This window comes from Palaemon carinicauda, chromosome 45 (genome assembly GCF_036898095.1).
Source record: "Palaemon carinicauda isolate YSFRI2023 chromosome 45, ASM3689809v2, whole genome shotgun sequence".
Taxonomy (NCBI): domain Eukaryota; kingdom Metazoa; phylum Arthropoda; class Malacostraca; order Decapoda; family Palaemonidae; genus Palaemon; species Palaemon carinicauda.
This window is the reverse complement of record NC_090769.1, coordinates 26,394,043-26,416,542: the sequence shown is the minus strand read 5'-3', so window position 1 is coordinate 26,416,542 and position 22,500 is coordinate 26,394,043. Positions and strand designations below refer to the sequence as shown.

Here is a 22,500-nt window from a genome sequence, read left to right as displayed (position 1 = left end):
ATAAATCATCATAAATTAAATATCTTTCCAATTCGTGTTCAAAATAAAAATAATAATTTTCTTCCTTTTTTATTGCTAGCTAAGCTACAACCCTGGGAGGAAAAGCGGGAGGCTGTGAGAGAGAGAGAGAGAGAGAGAGAGAGAGAGAGGAGCACCCCAAATGTGTTGTGCGAGACCACCTATTATGGCCCAGTCAGACTACATACTATGGTCCAGTAAGACCACATACTACATATACCTAGCAGAATATGATGCAATGCCCCTTCCTTTTCACTAAAGTTTAGTGACTAGACCTATGTTTTCTTAAACCAGGTACCTAGCAATTCATCACAAGCTTTCATCTTGGAAACTGAGGCATCTCTCTCTCTCTCTCTCTCTCTCTCTCTCTCTCTCACATTGGCACACGTGGTTCTGTAAATAGTAATTAAAAAGTTATCATAGTCTTATTTGTATACAGGACCATTCCTATACCATTTTTTCTGGCAAAATATCTTTATATCAGTACCGCTCTTTATAAAAAAAGAGAATTATAATTATAAATAACTTGGGACAATTCAAAATAGGCTTAGGTATGAATAAGGGTGTCATACTTATCGGTATAATGAGTGTATATAAAAGTGCGTTACACATAATCGTGAATGTGTGTGTGAAGGGTGTCATACTTCTCGGTATAATGAGTGTATATAAAAGTGCGTTACACATAATCGTGAATGTGTGTGTGTGAAAAATGACAATCACATTACATTACACTAAGAGATTTTGAGTAATTTTGGAGGGGCTAGATTTAATAAATTTATAATGCAATAATATAGTCTACTCTTTATTTTGTTTCTCTCGCATAGGCCTAGTCCTAAAATATTATATAGAGGGTCTACAATATGCGAATTGGACGGTGTTCTATTATATAATAAACATACGCAAAAAATGTAATAGTCAGGGATCCGCGAAAAGAGAACAACAAAGAGATGAATATGACATAGGCTTATCAAATGTCTTTTTACTTCCAGGTAGGATCATGTCTCTTAAGTTACTCTTTAGACTCCCGGTTGCGAGAAATGAATTCTTAAATTGACCCAGTAATGCAATTATTTAGATTAAAAGACATTTTGTATGGAATTTCAAATATTCAACGAAGAGGTAAACTAACATCTGGACTGACTTTACTTTTACTTTAAAGGCTGCTTTTCAGGTCCTATACTGCAGGGTAATCGAACTCTCTACACGACCTTTATTATTATTATTAGCCAAGTAACAACCCTAGTTAGAAAAGCAGGCTGCTATAAGCCCAAGGGCTCCAACAATGAAAAATTTGTACAATGATGAAAGGAAACTATGAAATAAATTAACATGGCATTCAGCATTTTACAGAAGCACTTAAGAGAACAATAATTATTAAGTCTTCAGTTTCCTCTTGAAAGCCTTAATATCTTCAGTCTTTCTGGTGTGTAGAGGAAACTTATTATAGTCTCTGGTAGCTCTTTGAGCCTTCAGTTTTATATATATATATATATATATATATATCTTGGATCTAAATGTAAATAATAGCGTGAGAACTTTACACGAAAAGAAATATTGAGGAATATCAGACTTCCAACAGTAATTTCACACCTTTTTCTCTCATACCACTATTGCAACGAGAGACTAAACTTGACAGATTATACAAACCCCAACGAGTTATCTCAAGCAACAAATTATGGTTTTCAAAATTCGAAATACTGAGATTAAAGAAAAACGATCGAACACTAAAAACAACGCTACTATGAATTTGCATTTAACAAGCAATTGCTTTGTTTTGATAAAATAAAATGTACAGGTGATTTTAGCAGCTCCAGAATAGGAATAGTATACGTAAGTCTGCTTTTAACTTGTTAAAACCTATGCCTATAAAAACCCAGAATATAAAGAAGAAACTGAACAAAACCAGATAGGGGAAGTAGGCCTAACACATTTACTTTAAAACTAACTGACAAATTCGAATGATAAAGTTTTGATTTATCAAAAATTACGGCATGTACAATATCTGTCTCTTGGAATCTAAAATGGAAATAGTATTATTTTGGCCAGCATGCAAATCGATATTTTTGCAATTCATTCCGATGGATAATTATGAACACGATTTATGGTCCTAACTCCAGAAGCACTGGCCCTAGGCATTTTATTTTTTACAATAGTGATATATCAGTATGCTAACAATGTAATAAGCAAGTATTTTTATGTTGAACAGGCTGACGTATGTCTTCATATAGTTTATAAATGAAATATGTTTTGATATTTCTACAGTTTTTAAAATATTTACTTCCAATCTTTCATTATTTTACTGATCGTTTTTTATTATTTCCTTTCCTTACTAGGCTATTTTTCCCTGTTATTATTATTATTATTATTACTAGCCAGGCTACAACCCTAGTTGGAAAAGCAAGATGCTATAAGCCCAAGGGCTCCAATAGGGAAAAATAGCCCAGTGAGGAAAGGAAATAAGGAAATAAATAAATGATGAGAATAAATTTGGCCTATATATAGCATCCTAGTTTTCCAATTATGGCTGTAGATTAGCTAGTAATATATATATATATATATATATATATATATATATATATATATATATATATATATATATGAATATGTATGTGGGTATAGAGTAAACGAGAATGCGAGATTTAAAATAATAAAACAGCTTGACAATTGTAGGCGACAGCCTTCGAAAATCTAAACACCCACAGGTACTCGAATAAGAAAATACTCACGTTGGCCGGTGGTTTATTGGGCGAGGAATTTCTTTTAGACACCTCCGAGGTGGTCATGGTTGACGGGGAATGTGAAGATACTCTATCATAAGCGGCCACGCCGTTCATTTGGGGCTGTGGAATGACTGGAGGGGCAGGGACGCCCCCACCTCCTCCTGAAGAAGGCGGCTGAGAAGGATTACTATTACTGTTATTACACTGTTGCTGTTGATTTCCACAAACAACTTGCTGCTGGTGGCAGCCGTTACCCTGCTGGTTACTGTTCTGTGAGGGCAAGCAGCTCTGAGGGGCACGTGGCATGACGTTCTGAGGATTGCTGAGGGGCGCGGGGGGTGGAGGATGACCGCCTAGAGAGGAAGCAGTCATGTTTCTACAGTGTGTCGTTGGGTTTGCGTTGCGGTCCGTCAGCAGGAGAGAGAGGCTGTACGGTGGAGCTGCCTCGGGTTCTTCCTTGACTGCGGCAGTCGCCATGGGTTTCAGGCAACGACGAGCACCGAATGGGCGGTCGTCACGACCTTTTCTGTCTTTTCTATACGACCCTGAATAATATTTATACTATAATGTGTCCTTTAAAATAAATTCTACAGAAAAAGACCTGTGATTTCGCGGATAAACGCGAATATCTTCAGAGGAACTGCTACTTTTCCTGAATATGTCTTTTAACTTTCTTAACCTTGGTCCCACAATGGACCGTCTACTTTCAAATGCTGGGAGAACAGGCTGACGATGAAGGCGACAGTGTTGAGCCTGGTACTGGTCAGCCAAAGGGCTTGTAGCACAATATTTTCCCCTCCAGAGGAGGAAGAGGAGAAATGTACCAACGGTGCACACATTCAATCTGCTATGGCATATTCCGACTCCTTAAATCGCTCTTGAAAGTAATTTACCAATCTAATGTTATATTCAAAATCAGCTAGAAGTGTAAATGAACTTTTTAAAAAGTTCGTATTACTAAGGGAAATGTAAATCACTTTCCAACCAATTTGTGCTTTCGTATTGCTTAAGTCCACCGCAATTACTAACTGCAGTTAAAACATCAGTAGAATTTTCTACGATAAACTGATATCCATATAATGTTAGGCCTCAAAACTGTATCACACCACCTAATGTTCGCTGTTAATTCTCATTAAATATTAGCATTAAAGTCTTCACTAATATATCAACAATCACTTAAATAATTGCATACTTTTTTTCCTCATAAATGACGGTAATAATATCACTTAGATTTTTTTTCCTTTAATCCAAGGTAAACTATTTCACATGTGCGGTATACCACAAGACAGTTCTCAGGACTAAAAATCTCCTTCGAGAGAACACCACAGGTACGAACACACACACACAGAGGTTGTGACACCACCTATGTCTGATGGCAACTACACTAGGAGAAAACCACGAAGCCTGGCCACCATACGGCGTCGAGTATAAGCGTGTGTGTACGTATGAATGTGAGCGAACGTAAGTGTGTACGTAGGTCTGTCTGTCTGCCGGCGTGTGGGGCCGGCCAGTTCATTCGTATGTTTGTGCTGCTCTCTCTCTCTTCAAGTCACGTGCAGCCCCACACTTTGAGAACATTCGCCCTCTCTATTATTGATTTTGGGCAATAATTGTCAATAGATGTGTTCTTCGAGGGCTTTCAAGAGATAATTATATTTCAGAGCTATCAGTGATTGATATTTTACGTAAATGAGATAAATCATTAATTGCAGAAGGACGAAGAAACAAATAGTATGCTAAAATATATGCCAAATCACCTGACGACCGACTCCACTGTAGTGGCCAAATACTGATTTTTTATCTTTAAAAGCGTAACCTTCTGGTATCAAATATATATTCATGAAATCCTCGATTGATTAAAAAGAATCCAAATTAATATTTACTAATAAAACCTCAAGGAAATCTATGTTGCATTGCAACGTGATATATTAATAAAGAGATTTCTGGTATCTCTTCTAATTCTGGCAGCCCCACCGCTAGCTAGAGAGCTGGGAGAGGCACACGTGACTGGATTTTGATACACGTGGGCCGCCATGCACCATGACGTTGCTATAAATATTTACATTCAATAAAATCAAAGAGAAAAATTTATCTATAACGAACAATTAAGATATTATTTTCATAATGGCATTGTTTTGATCGCAGCTGAGGGAAAGGGGGAGAGAGAGAGAGAGTGAGAGTGGCTAAGTTAAAGGAGATGTTATCTTTAAAACGTAGAAATTCGGGCGAAGCAATAGGAAGTCAATGGTGTGTCTCTCGCGTGATGTCTCACGTTGTTAACCGTTTCGCTGACGTCAGACGCAGTCACATAATTCGACGTCCTGCGGAGGAAAGCTAAGCTAATCAAACTCGCTTATTGGAATTAATAAAGAGATTCATTATCGCACGCGCTTTAACCTAACAAGGGATATAGCCACTTTCCGCGATGCTTCGAAAAGTGGGTAAATACACTATTAAGGACTTTGCAATATTTGAACAATTTTACCCTCTCGCTCGTGTGCATCGCAAGTGTCTCTTTGCTCCCCCGCCCCTCATACCAACCCATGGTCTAGGTCTCTAGGAGCACTTATACACCCTGTTTAGAACTGACGTTTCAACCTTGGGTGGGTAGCTCAAGCCAGCCACTGAGCGCAGGGTCACTGAGAACATCAGGTAGGAACCTAGGGTGTTGCAGGATATTTGGGTGTTAAGGTGCACTCAAATATCAAAATTAATATAAAGCACAGGATTAAATTAGTTTAAATCGGAACCCATTGAACGCGAGTACAATTATGGGAAGAAGAGCAGACCATAGACTCTGTACCATGGTCTTAAACTGCCTTGGAGTAGAGTTCTTTTGCTTGAGGGTACACTGGCACACTATTCTATCTTATTTCTCTTCCTCTTGTTTTTTTAAATTATTATATTTTATATCTGAAATATTTCTTAATGCTGTACTGTTCTTAAAATATTTTATTCTTATTGTTAATTACTAGTCTTGTAGTTTCCTTATTTTCTTTCCTCACGGGGCTATTTTCCCTATTGAAGAGCTCGGACTTATAATATCATTCTGCTTTTCTAACTAGGGTTGTAGCTTTACAAGTAGTAGTAGTAGTAGTAGTAGTAATTATACAGTATATATACAGACGGTAACCAGATATACCATAATTAAAACAATAGTTTTTCCTTGTCCATAACTTACTGAATCCTTATTAATGGTGACAGCAAAAGGAGAGATTTAATGCCACTCAGAAAATAACCCAGACCAAAGGTCGAACACTTTTGTTACACTTATTCCTTCATACGATATATATATATATATATATATATATATATATATATATATATATATATATATATATATATGCACATACTGCCTTAACCTTAAGGCTTTTGACCTTGAAGACGAAGCGTTGTTTTGGGATTGCAGACGTCACATTCCTCATCTAGGAGAAAGACACACCAAAATCAAACCATTGTTCTCTAGTCATGGGTAGAGCTTTGCCTCTGTACCGTGGTGTTCCACTGTCTTGGATTAGAGTTCTCTTGCTTGAGGGTACACTCGGGCACACTATTCTACCTTATTTCTCTTAATCTTGTTTTGTTAAAGTTTTTAAAGTTTATATTGGTAATATTCATTTTAATGTTATTGCTGTTCTTAAAATATTTTATTATTCCTTGTTTCCTTTCCTCTCTGGACTATTTTCCCTGTTGGAACCCCGGGGATTATAGCATTCTGCTTTTCCAACTAAGGTTGTAGCTAAGCAAGTAATGAAGGGCTGAAAATGAATATGAATAACACTAAGATAATGTTCAATGAAAATGCCGAGACAACAAATAAATATTAAGGACTAACTTTTAGAGATTGTTAATAAATATAGGTACTTAGGACAGAAAGTGTTAACCCAGGACATGAGACCGAAATTAAAATAAGGATAGGTATGAGAAAGAGAGCTTTTGGCAAACAAAATGAGATTATGAAAATCAAAATGCCACTATCTCTAAAAAGAAAGGTATTCAATCAAATGGTTCTACCAGTATTAACTTGAGCATCAGGAACTTGTATGCCTAACTAAAGCCTTGGAACATAAACTAGTTACTACTCAAAGATCTATGGGAATAACACTAACAGAGGGCTTACTTCCGAATAATAATAATAATAATAATAATAATAATAATAATAATAATAATATCTGCATGTACTGAAAGTTTCACGAACAATACTTATCTTTTTAGTGGCACTACAAGAAAAAAAACTAGAGGTCAAAGGTTAGATACAAGACATTGGCAAACAATTAAAATCATTACTTGCTAAGCTACAACCTTAGTTGGAAAATAAGGATGCTAGAAGCACAGGGGGTCCAACAGGGAAAATAGCCCAGTGAGGAAAGGAAACAAGATAAAATATTTCCAGAGTAACAATATCTCCTATTTCTTCATCTTCCTAGCTGGTTCCCATTTTTATATGGGGTCGCCGTTGCGGATGAGCCGTTTCCATCTTTTTCTATTCTGCGCTTCTGCCTCATCAATCCCCTTCTCCTTTAAGTCTCCTCTCACACAGTCCCTCCATCTCCTTCTTGGTCTCCCTCTTCTTCTTCCCTGAACCTCCATCTCCATAGTATGTCTCCCAACGTGGTCCTCATCTCTCCTCATCAGGTGTCCATACCATCTCAGCCTCCCTTCCTGCACTTTCTTTGATATTTCCACCACCTTTGTCGACCCCCTTATGTAGTCATTTTTTATCCGATCCTCTCTTGTCACCCCAGACATCCACCTAAGCATTCTCATTTCTTCCACATCCTATTTAAACTATAAAAACTTTAACAAAACAAGAAGAGAAATAAGATAGAATAGTGCACCGGAGTGTACCCTCAAGCAAAGAGAATTCTAACCCAAGACAGTGGAGGACCCTGGAGCAGAGGCTATAGCACTACCCAAGACTTGAGAGAACAATGGTTTGATTTTGGAGTGTCCCGTCTTTCGGAGTCTCATGTCCAGCTGCCAACACCACCTGCCAATCTGCCTCAGATCACTGCTCTGAGTGACAGCTACTTGATTCATCCGAGCACAGTCAAATGATATCTGTATTGATATAAAAGTTGCAACACCTTCAGGCCGCTTATCTCATTTTCAAGGCCAACAATCATATCAGAAAGTATCAACAGCGGCCATTTTGGAAAACTATCAAAAACGAGTGATTGAGTTTATATATAAACAGTTTATTAGTGGAGTTAAAGTTCTCTTGCTTGAGGGTACACTCAGCCACACTATTCTGTCTTATTTCTCTTCTTCTTGTTTTGTTACGTTTTCATAGTTTATATAGGAGATATCTATTTTAATGTTACTAGGAAAATATCTAATTTATCTTTGTTTCCTTTCCTCACTGGGCTCTTTTCCCCGTTGGAGACCCTGGGCTTATATCATTCTACTTTTCCAATTAGGGTTGTAGCTTAGCAATTAATAATAATAATAATAATAATAATAATAATAATAATAATAATAATAATAATAGAAAATTTAAAGCAAATTTGGATTTTTATCGTCACGATCAACTCATTTGATAAAAAATGGCACCAAAATGTGTTTGGATTATGCATAAGGTTAATACTCGTGGCCGGTCACACCCACAATTAATATAAAGTACTCCGTCTTTCCAGCACGTTTATATTATTATTATTATTATTATTATTATTATTATTATTATTATTATTATTATTATTATTATTAATATCATTAATATTAATATTATTAATATTATTATTAATATTAATATTATTAATATTGATATTATTATCAATATTATTATTATTATTATTGTTATTATTATTATTATGATTATCATTATTATTATTAGCTAAGCTACAACTCTAGTTGGAATAACAGGATGCTATACTCCCAAGGGCTCCAACAGAGAAAAATAGCCCAGTAAGGAAAGGAAACAAGGAAATAAATAAAACAATAGTAATGAACAATTAAAATAACATTTTAAGAACAGTAACAACATTAAAAAAAACATTCGCTGCAAGTTTGAACTATTGAAGTTCCACCGATTCAACTACCTCATTAGGGAAGATCATTCCACAACGTGGCCGCAGCTGGAATCAAACTTCTAGAATGCTTTAGCTTTGTGCTTGTGCTTGTATAGCATCATACCCCGTGCCTTAATCGGACCCAATACTTCATACAAATGTGTGAATGGTATACAATGGTACTGAGAGTATTGCTTAACTGGTAAAGGATTTCCTGAAAGACGAGCCAATTACTATACTTGGGAGATGAGTTGCTTCACAAAGGGAAGCTTTTGGGTTTAATATTTGCTTTCATGCACAGAACATCCTTGTTATCAATGGTCAAAATAGATATTTCAATGCTACTTAGGTTTCTATATATTCCAGTCTATTTAAGGTTAAGTCTTTGTAGACAGGAATTTCATAGAGCAGTTTTAGTCATTGTAGAAAGGAATTTCATAGTTACAGTTTTAGTCTTTGCAGAAAGGAATTTCATAGTCAGTTTCCATCTTTGTAGAAAAGAATTTCATAGAGTCAAGTTTTAGTCTTTGCAGAAAAGAATTTCAGAGGGCAGTTTCAGTCTTTGTAAGAAAAAAAATTTATAGAAAGTCACAGTTTGAGTTTTTGTAGAGATGAATTTCATAGAGAGTCAGTTTTAGTCTTTAAAGAAAGGAATTTCATAGTCACAGTTTTATCTTTGTAGAAAGGAATTTCATAGAAAGTCACAGTTTGAGTATTTGTAGAAAGGAATTTCATAGAGAGTCAGTTTTAGTCTTTAAAGAAAGGAATTTCATAGTCACAGTTTGAGTCTTTGTAGAAAGGAATTTCACAGAGTCACAGTTTAAGTCTTTGCAGAAAAGAATTTCAGAGAGCAGTTTTAGTCTTCGTAGAAAAAAAAATTCATAGAAAGACACAGCTTTAGTCTTTGCAGAAAGGAATTTCATAGAGCCACAGTTCAAGTCTTTGCAGAAAAGAATTTCATAGAGCCACAATTTAAGACTTTGTAGAAAGAAATTTCATAGAAAGTCAGTTAAGTTTTTGCAGAAAAGAATTTCATAGAAAGTCACAGTTTTAGTCTTTGCAGAAAAGAATTTCATAGTCAGTTTGTCTTTGCAGAGAAGAATTTCGTAAAAAGTCACAGTTTTAGTTTTTGCAGAAAAGAATTTCATAGAGTCAAGTTTTAGTCTTTGCAGAAAAGAATTTCAGAGAGCAGTTTTAGTCTTTGTAGAGAAAAATTTCATAGAAAGTCACAGTTTAAATCTTTGTAGAAAAGAATTTCATAGAGTCACAGTTTTAGTTTTTGCAGAAAAGAATTTAATAAAAAGTCAGTTTTAGTATTTGCAAAAAAAAAAAAAAAAAAAGAAAAAAAAAAGAGGAAGTCACATCAGTAAGGATTTTGGAAATCAATAAAAAGCACTGTTCTACAGTAAGTAGTGCATTACTGGGACAGCAATTTTACAAATATTCCTACGGGAGGAAATGTTAAAATAATCTCCATGTGACAGTTATAAGCCAAAACTAAAATTTTAAAAGTTTGAAAAGTTGAAAGAAAAAAAATAAAATGCATTATTGGGCCTAAATCAAAAAAATATACGAAGAAATAATAGGAGAGTTCAATGGGACTGAATTATTTAAAACATCTACAACAAAATTAAGGAAAAACAGTAGTTGAAGCAAACGTTTTTATGTTGACCAGGCTGACATGAGGTTTTTTATTGTTTATATAAGAAAGATCTGTTAAAATGTTGTTATTGTCCTTAAAATATATTATTTTAATTGTTCATTACTTCTCATAGTCTATTTATTTCCTTATTTTCTTTCCCTGTTGGAGCCCTTGGACTTATAGCATCTGCTTTTTCAACTAGGGTTGTATCTTAGCTAGTAGTAGTAGTAGTAGTAGTAGTAGTAGTAGTAGTAGTAGTAGTAGTAGTAGTAGTAGTAGTAGTAATAATAATAATAATACCGTCAATAATCCCCACTGCAGGTATTACTCTAAGCTCTTAACAGGGTCCCTTCAGCCAATGTTTAAAGACAGCTCATGAATGACAGAGGCAAAGAACAGTGACATTGCCTATCAAGTAGGACAATGCCCTAGAGACTGACCATATATACATATGATCAGCGACCAAGCCCCCTCTCCACCCAACTTTCAAAAGCAATCCAGTTTCTGGAGCTTGAATTTCCCCTTATTGCATTTAGATAAACTTAACAATGTTTTTATATAAGGGGTAAAGACGTCTAGAGAAAGCGTGAGGGGAAGGGGCTGAGGAATTGGATAGCTCGGGGTGAAGGGATGTTTAGAGAAAGGTGAGGGAAGGGGGGGGGGGTGTTTGGATAGGCCGGGGGAAGGGGGAAGGGGTGTTGGATAGCTTTTACGTAAAGCAAAACACCAAGAACACATTACGAGAAAACCACAACCAACAGTTTTACATAAAAAGCCTCAGAGAGAGAGAGAGAGAGAGAGAGAGAGAGAGAGAGAGAGAGAGAGAGAGAGAGAGAGAGAGAGAAAGGCTTGTCAAAACGCCCTCGACGCCCGATTTCCATCAGGGTCAAGCGGGCTGCTGACCTTCGCCCCTGTGATGCCATCTTCGATTAGGGACCTAGTACAGCCTGGCAGAGGGGACGGGATATATAATGTCGCGGACAACGCAATGTCACTCGAGGGCACATTTGACAAGAGATAGTTCATCTGTGACGTCATTAGTTATCGTTTTGCAGGACACAACGTTCTAGAAGAAATGAAAGACCCGATTGGCGGAGGATTATCGGCTTTATTTAAGGGGATATTAAGGGTTAGAATGGCTTAATAAGCGGTTTCGAGTGGTTCGATGCGCCTTTAGGCGATCTGATTTTTAAAGCATTTTCTTGAGACAAAGGGACTACAAACTCTGATATTGTTAGCGATATAAATCGCATAACTGTTGCTTAGGTAATTTAACCCTTAATGCGTATAGCCGCAGGGTTTATAATACCCCCAGAGGAATGAAAAAGAATGAACGTCATTCAGTCGAAGGATCTCAAAAAAAAAAAAAAAAAAAAAAGAGGCTTTGTGCGCGAACAATGGCCATGTGGCGAAACTGTTACGGAAGCAGGACTCCGAAAAGGACCTTACGAGTGCCACTCAAGTGTCGAAAAAAAAAAGATGCCTTGGCCTTGTCCTTTCCATCCTCGTGTGCCATAGACGCGTCTTTCGCGTGGAAGGATATTGTTGGGCACAAGACAAGACGCCAAGGACACCGGGTCACGATTTGCATATAAATATATATCAAGTACATCGTAGGGTTTAACGTCATTCTAGACAGAGCGAGTTTGTACCTATATCCTTGACCGGAAAACATACGTCAAGGTTTAAAGGCCGATCATGAATGGCAGAGGCAAGGGATATTGACATTGCCCTATCGAGCAGGACAATGCCCTAGAGACTGACCATAAATACATATGATCAGCGCCCAAGCTAGGACTACGGAGAGCCAGGCAATGGGTGCTGATGATTCAGCAGATAGGCCTATAGGCTCCTCCAAAACCCCCTTCCTTAGCTCACAAAAATGGTGAGGTTGGAGCCAACAAAGAAACTAACGAGTTTGAGCGGGGCTCGAACCCCAGTCTGGCGATCATCAGTCAGGGACATTAACACATCGATCACCACAACAACTTTACTATAAATAACATGTGGAAAGTTAAGAAAACTTGGCTAAGTTTTATAGGTATATAATGGGGACACCTTAATGTGGTGAAAAGGTTGGCGTTTCGCCATGATCAGCAAAGCTGTCCCATTCATCATCTCCTACTTCACGCTTCATATTCCTCAGCCATGTAGGCCTAGGTCTTTCAACTCTTATAGTGCCTTGAGGAAGCCAGCTAATTTTCATTGAATTACTTAGAAAAAAAAAATATCCAACTTTCTACTGAGTGAAATCTGAATTCGTATAATGTTCATTTCATGGTCCGTTTTCAACCCCAAAAAAGAAAAGAGTAATAATAGTTACTTAATAGCATCATATTTTCATAACAATAAGTATATTTTCCAAAATAGCTTACGCAGCAGATTAATCATTATATATATATATATATATATATATATATATATATATATATATATATATATATATATAAGGTTTGAATAGGAAAAAAAATTCTCTAATGAAGTAACGACAAGATTTATAAAAGGTCTTATGCGCTGAATACAATAGCCAAACAAGACCAAAGGTTAGGGACAAATCCTTTGAAAAAGGTTCGTTCGTTCGTTTAAGAACGCTTAGCCTATAGCAAGACACGGGCTCTTAGGCCCTAATTTAAAAAAAGAAAAGGTAAATTCTTGGAATGAGACCCAAGAAAATCCTGGGAATGACACCCAAGAAAATTCTAGGAATGACACCCAAGAAAATTCAGGGAATGACACCCAAGAAAATTCAGGGAATGACACCCAAGAAAATTCAGGGAATGACACCCAAGAAAATTCTGGGAATGACACCCAAGAAAATTCGGGGAATGAGACCCAAGAAAATTCGGGGAATGAGACCCAAGAAAATTCTGGGAATGACACCCAAGAAAATTCTGGGAATGACACCCAAGAAAATTCGGGGAATGAGACCCAAGAAAATTAAAAAGGGGTAGATTAAGAAGGAAATAAACCCAGAAAGGGCAACAATAAATCTGATCCAAAGGTATTTTTTCATTTAAAAAAAAAAGAAAATTCGGGAAACGAATCCAAGAAAATCCAACAGAGGTAAAAAAAAAAAAAAAAAAAAAAAAAAAAAAAAAAAAAAAAAAAAAAAAAAAAAAAAGAACTCAGAAGACGACAGAAAGGCCAACCACCTTGGGTCCTTTTATAAGTCTCTCGACTGCATGACGTTTTCGCTTGTATAAGCCTATAGGGTCAAACATATCTTGAGAGAACATTTTTAGACTAGTCTTTAGAACTTTAATAACACCTGAATCGCCTACGACCTACGAGGAGCTTGTAGGACCAAAACACAAATCTTTTGATATCACGAGGCTCAATATCACATAGTTTTCCAGTTGGGAGGAGGTTACGTTTTCGCCCCAGTTTGTCAGTTTGTTTGCTAGTTAGTGAAATATTTATTTGAATATTGTTACTATTCCTAAAATATTTTATTTTTCCTTATTTCCTTTCCTCACTGGGCTATTTTCCCTGTTGGGGCCCCTGGGCTTATAGCATCCTGCTTTTCCAACTAGGGTTGTAGCTTAGCATTTAATAATAATAATAATAATAATAATAATAATAATAATAATTTTACTCATAGAGTAGTGGAACTTTCATGGATTAATCATATTGAGACGTGGAAGTAATTCAATTTTGTAAGTCCTAGGTCAAAGGTCAAGGTCATGCAAAAGGTCGACGGAATTAACCCTAACCTTACCCCCAAGTTCGAAGATGGTTGTCGCACAGACTTCAGTTACGCCTACAGTCTAAATTGATTCTGGGGAAGGCAAGCTGATTTTCGAGAAACAAGCTGCCGTGGTGGAGGTCAGCACATTCAGAGTGCTTTTTCTAGTTCCAGCAGTGACCAAGTTCTGGAATTGTCTTCCTAATCAGGTACTTGAATCGGTAGAACTTCAGAAGTTCAAAAGTTGAACAGGTTGACACAACTCTTTTTCTACAGTTTATTCATGAAAGATTTATTTTAATGTCATTACTGTTCTTGAAATGTTATTTTAATTGTCCATGAGTTCTCTCGTAGTTATATTATTTCCCCATTTCTTTTTCTCACTGGGCTATTTTTTCCCTAGGGCTTATAGCACCCTGCTTTTCCAACTATGGCTGTAGCTTAGCTAATAATAATAATAATAATAATAATAACAATAATAATAATAATAATAACAATGGGCATTAAAATCCACAGTTATATACAATAAGTTGTATATTTAAAAAATACAGGAGCTATCACACTTATAAAAAAAATAAAAAAGGTTTCACAATCTGTATTTTTTAAAAATACAACGTATATAACTGAATTTTTAATACACAATTTTTATACCCGCATAGTGTTTTCTTCAAGTTAATAATAATAATAATAATAATAATAATAATAATAATAATAATAATAATAATAAGCAATTAATGAGTGATGTGAATAGAAAAGCGCAGTACATACAGAATACGAATGTGAAAACATAATGTTCACATTTCCTTCAAATAACTTATGATGGATGCTGGTGAACAACCTAATGTGATATGGGGTCAGAATTCAGTGCAAAGAGAAAGCTAGTTTACCCTTCATGAAATATACGATTGTATCAAATTTTCAGACAGCTCTTCTTAAAATAAAAGGTTGAGCCGGCGTTTTAAGTTATCATAGACCTTTATTATTATTATTATTATTATTATTATTATTATTATTATTATTATTATTATTATTATTATTATTATTACTAATACTACTACTACTACTATTATTATTATTATTATTATTACCAATAATATTATCAACTTATGGAAAACATCATGTTTGTCTAAAAGGGTATTAAAAATTCACAGTTATATACGCAGTATATTTTAAAAATACCGATTGCGATAACTCCTGCATTTCTTAAAATATACAACGTACATAACAGTGGATTTTTACTGCCAATTATTATTATTATTTATTATTATTATTATTGTTGTTGTTGTTGTTAAAGTAATTTCTCCACTGAGGATCGATCTGTCTCTCCCCCCCCCCCCTCGCAGAACGATCTCAGGTTTTCCGGCTCGTAAAACAAGGTTGATAACTCGTAAGCTAAATACAGCTGCGCATCGGACGAGACAGTATCTATACAAGGTATCGCGTAAAAGGAGGTCCCCTTCGCATATTTCGAAACTGACCAGACTCCACTGAAAAAAAAAAAAAAAAAAAAAAAAAAAGAAGAAGAAAGAAAGGAGGAAATATAACGTCAAGTCCTGCGTGTCTCATAGGTGCCCAAGAGAGATGGCCATTTCCCAAGACCTGTCTCGCCCCCCTTTTTTTTATGTAAAAGTCACCGAGGAGCAAATAGGCTCACGTAAAATGCTGTTATGTGGGTGCATATATAAACTTTTACGGCCTGTCACGGCGAAAACACCACAATGCTCGTGCGCGAAGATCCATCTCGATAGCAGTCAAATGTCATTCCTGTCCAGTGCCTCCTCTTCGGTACTCCTACCCCCCCTAAAATACCCATACCCAGCTACCCCCTTACCCGTCTATCATCCAGATCAAAAGGGGGGGGGGTGGTGAGTATGTTGTCCCTGACATTACATGTTGCTTTCAAGAGGCAAGGAGAAAAGTATAGCAAGTCTTTATTATCCTTTTGTGCATTATTCCAGCGCAGCTCGAAATGACCTCAAGGAACACGAGAAGCGACAGAACTATTGCTACACACACCCATCTTTTCCCGTCAGAGGAAAACAGAGTGACCCCTGACACGTCTGCCTCTCCTATCCCAACATTAATGGTACAATAACACGTGATCTTCAACCACGTGTCCAACTCTTCTAAGATGCCCTTACTAACCTCTCTCTCTCTCCCCCTCTCTCGTTTTTTCTTGGTAGCACGGCCTCTTGACAGGAGGCCCCTTGCGACACCATCCACGGAAAAAGAGTCGACATAAAAGGACATTACAGCAGATGAAAGGGCTCCAGGGGGACATAATCACTCCCTTTTGTCAAAAGGGGAGGGGCGACTATGTCGCGTGTCTATGGGGTAACAACAGTCGCGCGCCCGCTGAAAGTGGCTGAACCCAGCGCTTCCAGGCCTCGTGATCAGCGGTAATGCTGCCCTTCATGAAAACCTGCCTTCGTGGCCCCTTGTATGGTGTGCCTCGAGACCTCATGGTTCTTTTGTCTCTTCCGACGAGACAAAGCTCCCCTCCGGAGGTTAAGTTGCCCAATCAAGCTAAATGCCATCTATATATACAGCATTCCACGTGAGTTCACCTGGGCTAGATGACTATACAGTCACTGGTGTCTAAGTCACGGGGACCGTCTCTCAACGGTTTCGCAAGAAATTTATCTAAGGCAGGGTCTTCCCAACCTTTTCGTCCTTCTGAGCCCCTTTGGGCATCTTATAAATGCCGGCGTACCCTTAAAATTGAGGGTGAAAAAGAGAAACGAGGAAATTGATACTGTGATATAATTTTAGGTCATATTTCCATTGAGTCCCACCCAGCCATTACCGCTTGCCAGTACACAGAAGCTTGATGTTTTCCTTTTTTTTTTTTTCGCGAGCGAAGCGAGCACACGAAGCGGCAAATACCATTAGACTCTATCAAAATATTATCAAAACCTAATGGTTTTTGCTCAGCCGTGCGCTCTCTTCGCTCGCAAATGTACTGGCAAGCGATAATGCTGGGTGGGATTCTACCGAAATATTACTTAATTTTATTACTTAATACCAATGGAGATTACCTAATTTATTGCTCAATACTGGGTATTCTCTCAGATGCGATGTACCCCCTGAAAAGTAAAAAATGTACCATTGGGGGTACATGTACCCCAGGTTGAGAACCCCTGATCTAAGGGGATTGCAGTGTCTTCTGTAGGTTCTAGACTCTAGAGCCTTTAAATATGCGGCCCCGAGACTATATAGGCTCCCACGAGACATCCGAATAATTAAAGATATTAAGGCTTTCAAGAGGAAACTAAAGACCTTGTTGAGCGAGTGTTTTGACAGTGACGATCAAACAGTAAGCGAACAATACGCATTGTGAAATGTTAAATACTCCCGAGTGAACATTATAAAACGACCGTGGAGGTCCTATAGAGAGTAGGCTTCCCCTGCTATAAAGGACCAGATAAGCAACCCTCAAAGTAAAGTAAATTAAGTAGCCTACTCTATGTTAACATAAAGTTAATATGAAGTAAAGAAAATTAAGGTAAATACATCGGGGTAACTCGTCTGTTTGATGAATGTTTTCAAAGTCTTCTCATAACTAATATCGTATATGATGTCATTCATTCATGGGATGGGTGATTATATAACTCTAGGGTTGTGGTGGCCGATGTGGTAACGTCCCTGAGTGGTGAACGCCAGACTGAGGTTCGAGTTCCGCTCAAACTCAAACTTCGGTCGCAGCAACCTCACCACCCAAGCTAGGTCCAAGGAGGGCCAGACAATGGCTGCTGATGACTCAGCGGACAGAACTAAAGGCTCCCCCAAACCCCCATCCTTAGCTCACAAGGATGGTAAGGTTGCGGCGACCTAAGAAACTAACGAGGACTCAAACTCCAGTCTGGCGTTCACCAGTCAGGGACGTTACCACATCGGCCACCATAACCCTAAAATAATATTAAGCTTGATGAACTGATATTTTCGCATATTTCATGTTAGTGTTTCAATACTTAATCACTTAAGGGTTGTGGTGGCCGATGTGGTAACGTCCCTGAGTGGTGAACGCCAGACTGGGGTTCGAGTCCCGCTCAAACTCAAACTTTGGTTGCTGCAACCTCACCATCCTTGTGAGCTAAGGATGGCGGGTTTGGGGATGCCTATAGACCTTTCTGCTGAGTCTTCAGCAGCTATTTCCTGGCCCTCCTTGGTCCTAGCTTGGATGGAGAGTGGGCTTGGGCTCTGATCATATGTATATATGGCCAGTCTCTAGAGTATTGTCCTGCTCGACAGGGTAATATCAGTCCCTTACCTCTGCCATTCATGAGCGACCTTTAAATCTTTAAATGTGGATCATGTCTGGATAACAAACTCACGAAGACACACAAGGACAGTTGGCAATGGTTGTCAGATGGCGTGATTAGCTTATCAGGAAGGGTTTGAACAGGTGTTCACGGCTTATAGAAATTTCACACAGGTGACGTCAGAACCACCTACAGTACAGGAATTCAAAAATAAGTAACGAATGATCTTTTTTTTGTTTTGGTATCAATTACATGAAACACCTTACCTAGGTACCGATATAAAGACTTAATGAATTATAGTTGACCTTTTTCTCTCTTTTAAATATTATTCAGGAAATGATCCAAAATCAGGATAACAAAAGCAGTGTGTCAACTAGCAAAAACTTAAAAAAAATATATTGCTTTTCCTAACATATAAGCCGTACACAATTTAACTCTTGTAGTTTATTTCCTTTCCTCACTGGGCTATTTTATTCCCTGTTGTAGTCCTTGGGCTTATAGCATCCTGCGTTTGCAATTAGGGTTGTAGCTTGGCTGGTAGTAGTAGTTATAGTAATAACAACAACAATAATAATAATAATAATAATAATTTAATAATAATAATAATAATAATAACAATTAAAGAAACAACTTAGTTTTTGAAGAGCATCTACAATAGGGTTGTAGGTTAGATAATAATAATAATAATAATAATAATAATAATAATAATAATAATAATAATAATAATAATAATAACCAAAAAAAAAAAATTTTTCGAAGAGCATCCACACTTCATTCCTACAAGCAAAGCGATAGAATTTAACTCCTGAACAATCGCAAGCAAAGCATGCATTCGCGGACACACAAACACAAGCAGAGATACGTTATCAGTAGAAGGCCCCAGCCTCCTATCAGAGTGCAAAGTTTTGGGTTGAACGTCGTGTCACGAAATGTCAGACTTCATGCCACAGCTACGGCATTGTTTGCTGCTCATTTTCCCCGAGTGACATTTCGTCTTCACACAAAAGAAAGAAAAGGAAACCGTATGTGTATGTATGTATGTATGTATGTATGTATGTATGTATATATATATATGAATATATACTGTATATATATATATATATATATATATATATATATATATATATATATATATATATATAAACATCTAATGTCATGTGTCAGCTGTCAAAATTTATACACATACACACGTATACAGCATATATTAATATATACATACTATATATATTGATAAATACAGTATATACATAGACATATGTTACACACACACACACACACACACACATATATATATATATATATATATATATATATATATATATATATATATATATATATATATACATATATATATATATATATATATATATATATATATATATATATATATATATATATATATATATACATATATATATATATATATATATATATATATACATATTATATATATACATATATATAAAATAAGTGTCATCAAAGTTAAATAAAACCGATATTCGTTTACCAATTATACGATATAAAAATATCACTCAACCCCTGCATACATTGAAACAATATTTCTTTGAGAAATCTTCAGAGTCAAATATATTTCCTAATAAAATAAGAATTCTGGTCGTCTAATTTCGCTTTCGGAAAGCCAAAAATGATTGAATATAATCGTAATCCAATTTACAAAAATCATTGAACAACGACCAGTTGAAATACATATTTCTTAAGATTAACTTACAGTGACTTGCATTTAGATTCGGTTAATTTCAAAATGAACTTCTGATAAGTGATAATCACTAACTAAAACTTTTAATTTCTTTCATTGGCTAATAGAATAGAATTTAATGTTGAAGCACAAATTGTATAATTACAGAATTAATTAATCTGTAATTAATTTGGTTCGTCGTAACGATTTCATCGAGACTTATGATATATAAATCCTGTGAAGTAGCGGGTAAGAAGGGCATATAATTACTAATCCAGTCCAAAGAACATTAGAAGAGTTGCTAAAAAAAAAAAAAAAAAAAAAAAAATTATACAATAATCATCATCATCTGTACCTTTCTCCCCCTCCAGGGACTATTCATCTTTCAATCTCTCTTCGACTTCAACTCTCAATGTTTCTTCAACTTCAATTCTCAATCTCTCTTCAACTTCATCTCTCGATCTTTTTTTCAACTCCGTGTCTCAATCTTTCTTCAATTTCATTTCTCAATCTCTCTTGAACTTCATCTCTCAATCTTTTTTTCAACTTCGTCTCTGAATGTTTCTTCAACTTCATCTGTCAATCTCTCTTCAACTTCACCTCACAATCTCCCTTCAACTTTATTTTTTAATCTCTCTTCAACTTATCCTCTCTCAATGTTTCTTCAACTTCATCTCTCAATCTTTCTTCAACTTCATCTCTTAACCTCTCTTCAACTTCATCTCTCAATCTTTTTTCAACTTCATTTCCCAATCTCCCTTCAACTTCATCTCTCAATCTTTTTTCAACTTCATTTCACAATCTCCCTTCAACTTCATCTCTCAACCTCTCTTCAACTTTTCTAGACAAGTTTGTCTTCAAACATAAGAAAACAAGGGCAAACGAAACATCTGCCGATCCCTCCGGGCCCAAGACACCTGCCTATTCCTTCAATGCTTATATGACTGCACCTGTGAAGGTTACCGTACCAATGACTGACAAGAAAAACAAACGAATCTGTCTCTTTCTCCTTCAGACTCTGAGCTCTATCGTTCAATCCTTATCCTTAGCCATATAGACCAGTGCTGGGAATGAAGCAGCCACTCTGCAAAGGGAGGAGGGGGGGGGGGCGAGATTTGAAGTAAAAGAAAGAAGCAGTTCGAAATCAAAATTGAAGAAGTTAGAACAAATGTAGAGTTTAAAAATTATTGCAAATACCCTAATGTAACGCATGTGTATATTATGTAGCTTAGCTTGTAGAAGTAGTAATAATAATAATAATAATAATAATAATAATAATAATAATAATAATAATAATAATAATAACAACAATAATAATACCGAAGTTTGACAGCAAAATTGAAGAAAGTAGGAACCATTTTCGAAAGCTTAAAGCAACGCCTACCGTGAACGTGCACTACAAAGTGCAATAGCGTTACTAAACCCAGCATCAGTCGTTCCTTTTTCACACGAAAAAACGATGAAATAACACAAACGAAACAACAAAATATCAAGTTGAAGAAAACAAGTATCTTGGCCTTAGAGATGTTAAGTGCATTGGACGTTGCCAATAGAGTCAAGATGGGACGCTTATGTCTGCAGAAATTCCTTTCTAGCCTTGGAACTTCAGTTGGTTATCTAAGCAATTCTTCCTCGAACTGGTTATCTAAACAATTCTTCCTCAGAATGGTTATCTCAAGAAATCTTCCTCAAACTGGTTATCTAAACTATTCTCTCCCATACTGGTTTTCTAAAAAAATCTTCCTCAAACTGGTTAACTAAAATAATCTTCCTCAAACTGATCATCTTAACAAATCTTCCTCAAATTGGTTATCTAAAAAGAAAATCTTCCTCAAATTGGCTATCTAAACAAATCTTCCTTAAACTGGTTATCTAAACAATTTTTCCTCAAACTGTTTATCTAAACAAATCTTCCTCAAACTGGTTAGCTAAAAAATCTCCCTCAAACTGCCTATCTTGATAAATCTTCCTCAAATTGGTTATCTAAACAAATCTTCCTCAAACTGGTTAGCTAAAAAATCTCCCTTGAACTGCCTATCTTAATAAATCTTCCTCAAATTGGTTATCTAAACAAATCTTTCTCAAACTATTTATCTAAACAAATCTTCCTCAAACTGATTATCTACAAAAATCTCCCTCAAACTGGTTATCTAAAAAGATCTTCCTTAATCTGGTTATCTAAAATCTTCCTCAAACTGATTATCTAAACAACTTTCCCGAACTGGTTATCTACACAAATCTTCCTAGAACTGGTTATCTTAACAAATCTTCCTCAAATTGGTTATCTAAACAAATCTTCCTCAAACTGGCCATCTAAACAAATCTTCCTCAAACTGGTTTAGACAAAACTTCCTCAAACTGGTCATCTAAACAAGTCTTCCTCGAACTGGTTTAGACAAAACTTCCTTAAACTGGTCATCTAAACAAATCTTCCTCGAACTGGTTTAGACAAAACTTACTTAAACTGGT

General features: G+C 36.3%; 1 protein-coding gene across 7 annotated transcripts in view; it reads right to left on the bottom strand.

Moving 5' to 3' along the window:
* LOC137634692 (transcription factor cwo-like) overlaps nt 1-22,500 on the bottom strand; it is a 178,005-nt gene that overhangs the window by 51,966 nt on the left and 103,539 nt on the right. Inside the window, exon 1 of one of the 7 annotated variants that reach the window (XM_068367183.1) lies at nt 2,745-4,226. The exons of 1 other annotated variant lie outside the window; for it this stretch is intronic. In XM_068367183.1, coding sequence (XP_068223284.1) covers nt 2,745-3,215 — 471 coding nt within the window. In that variant the 5' untranslated portion in view covers nt 3,216-4,226. Of the gene's footprint in view, nt 1-2,744; nt 4,227-22,500 lie in introns of those variants that run through there. 5 more of the 7 variants (XM_068367181.1, XM_068367178.1, XM_068367184.1 and 2 more) reach the window with 5 other exon arrangements.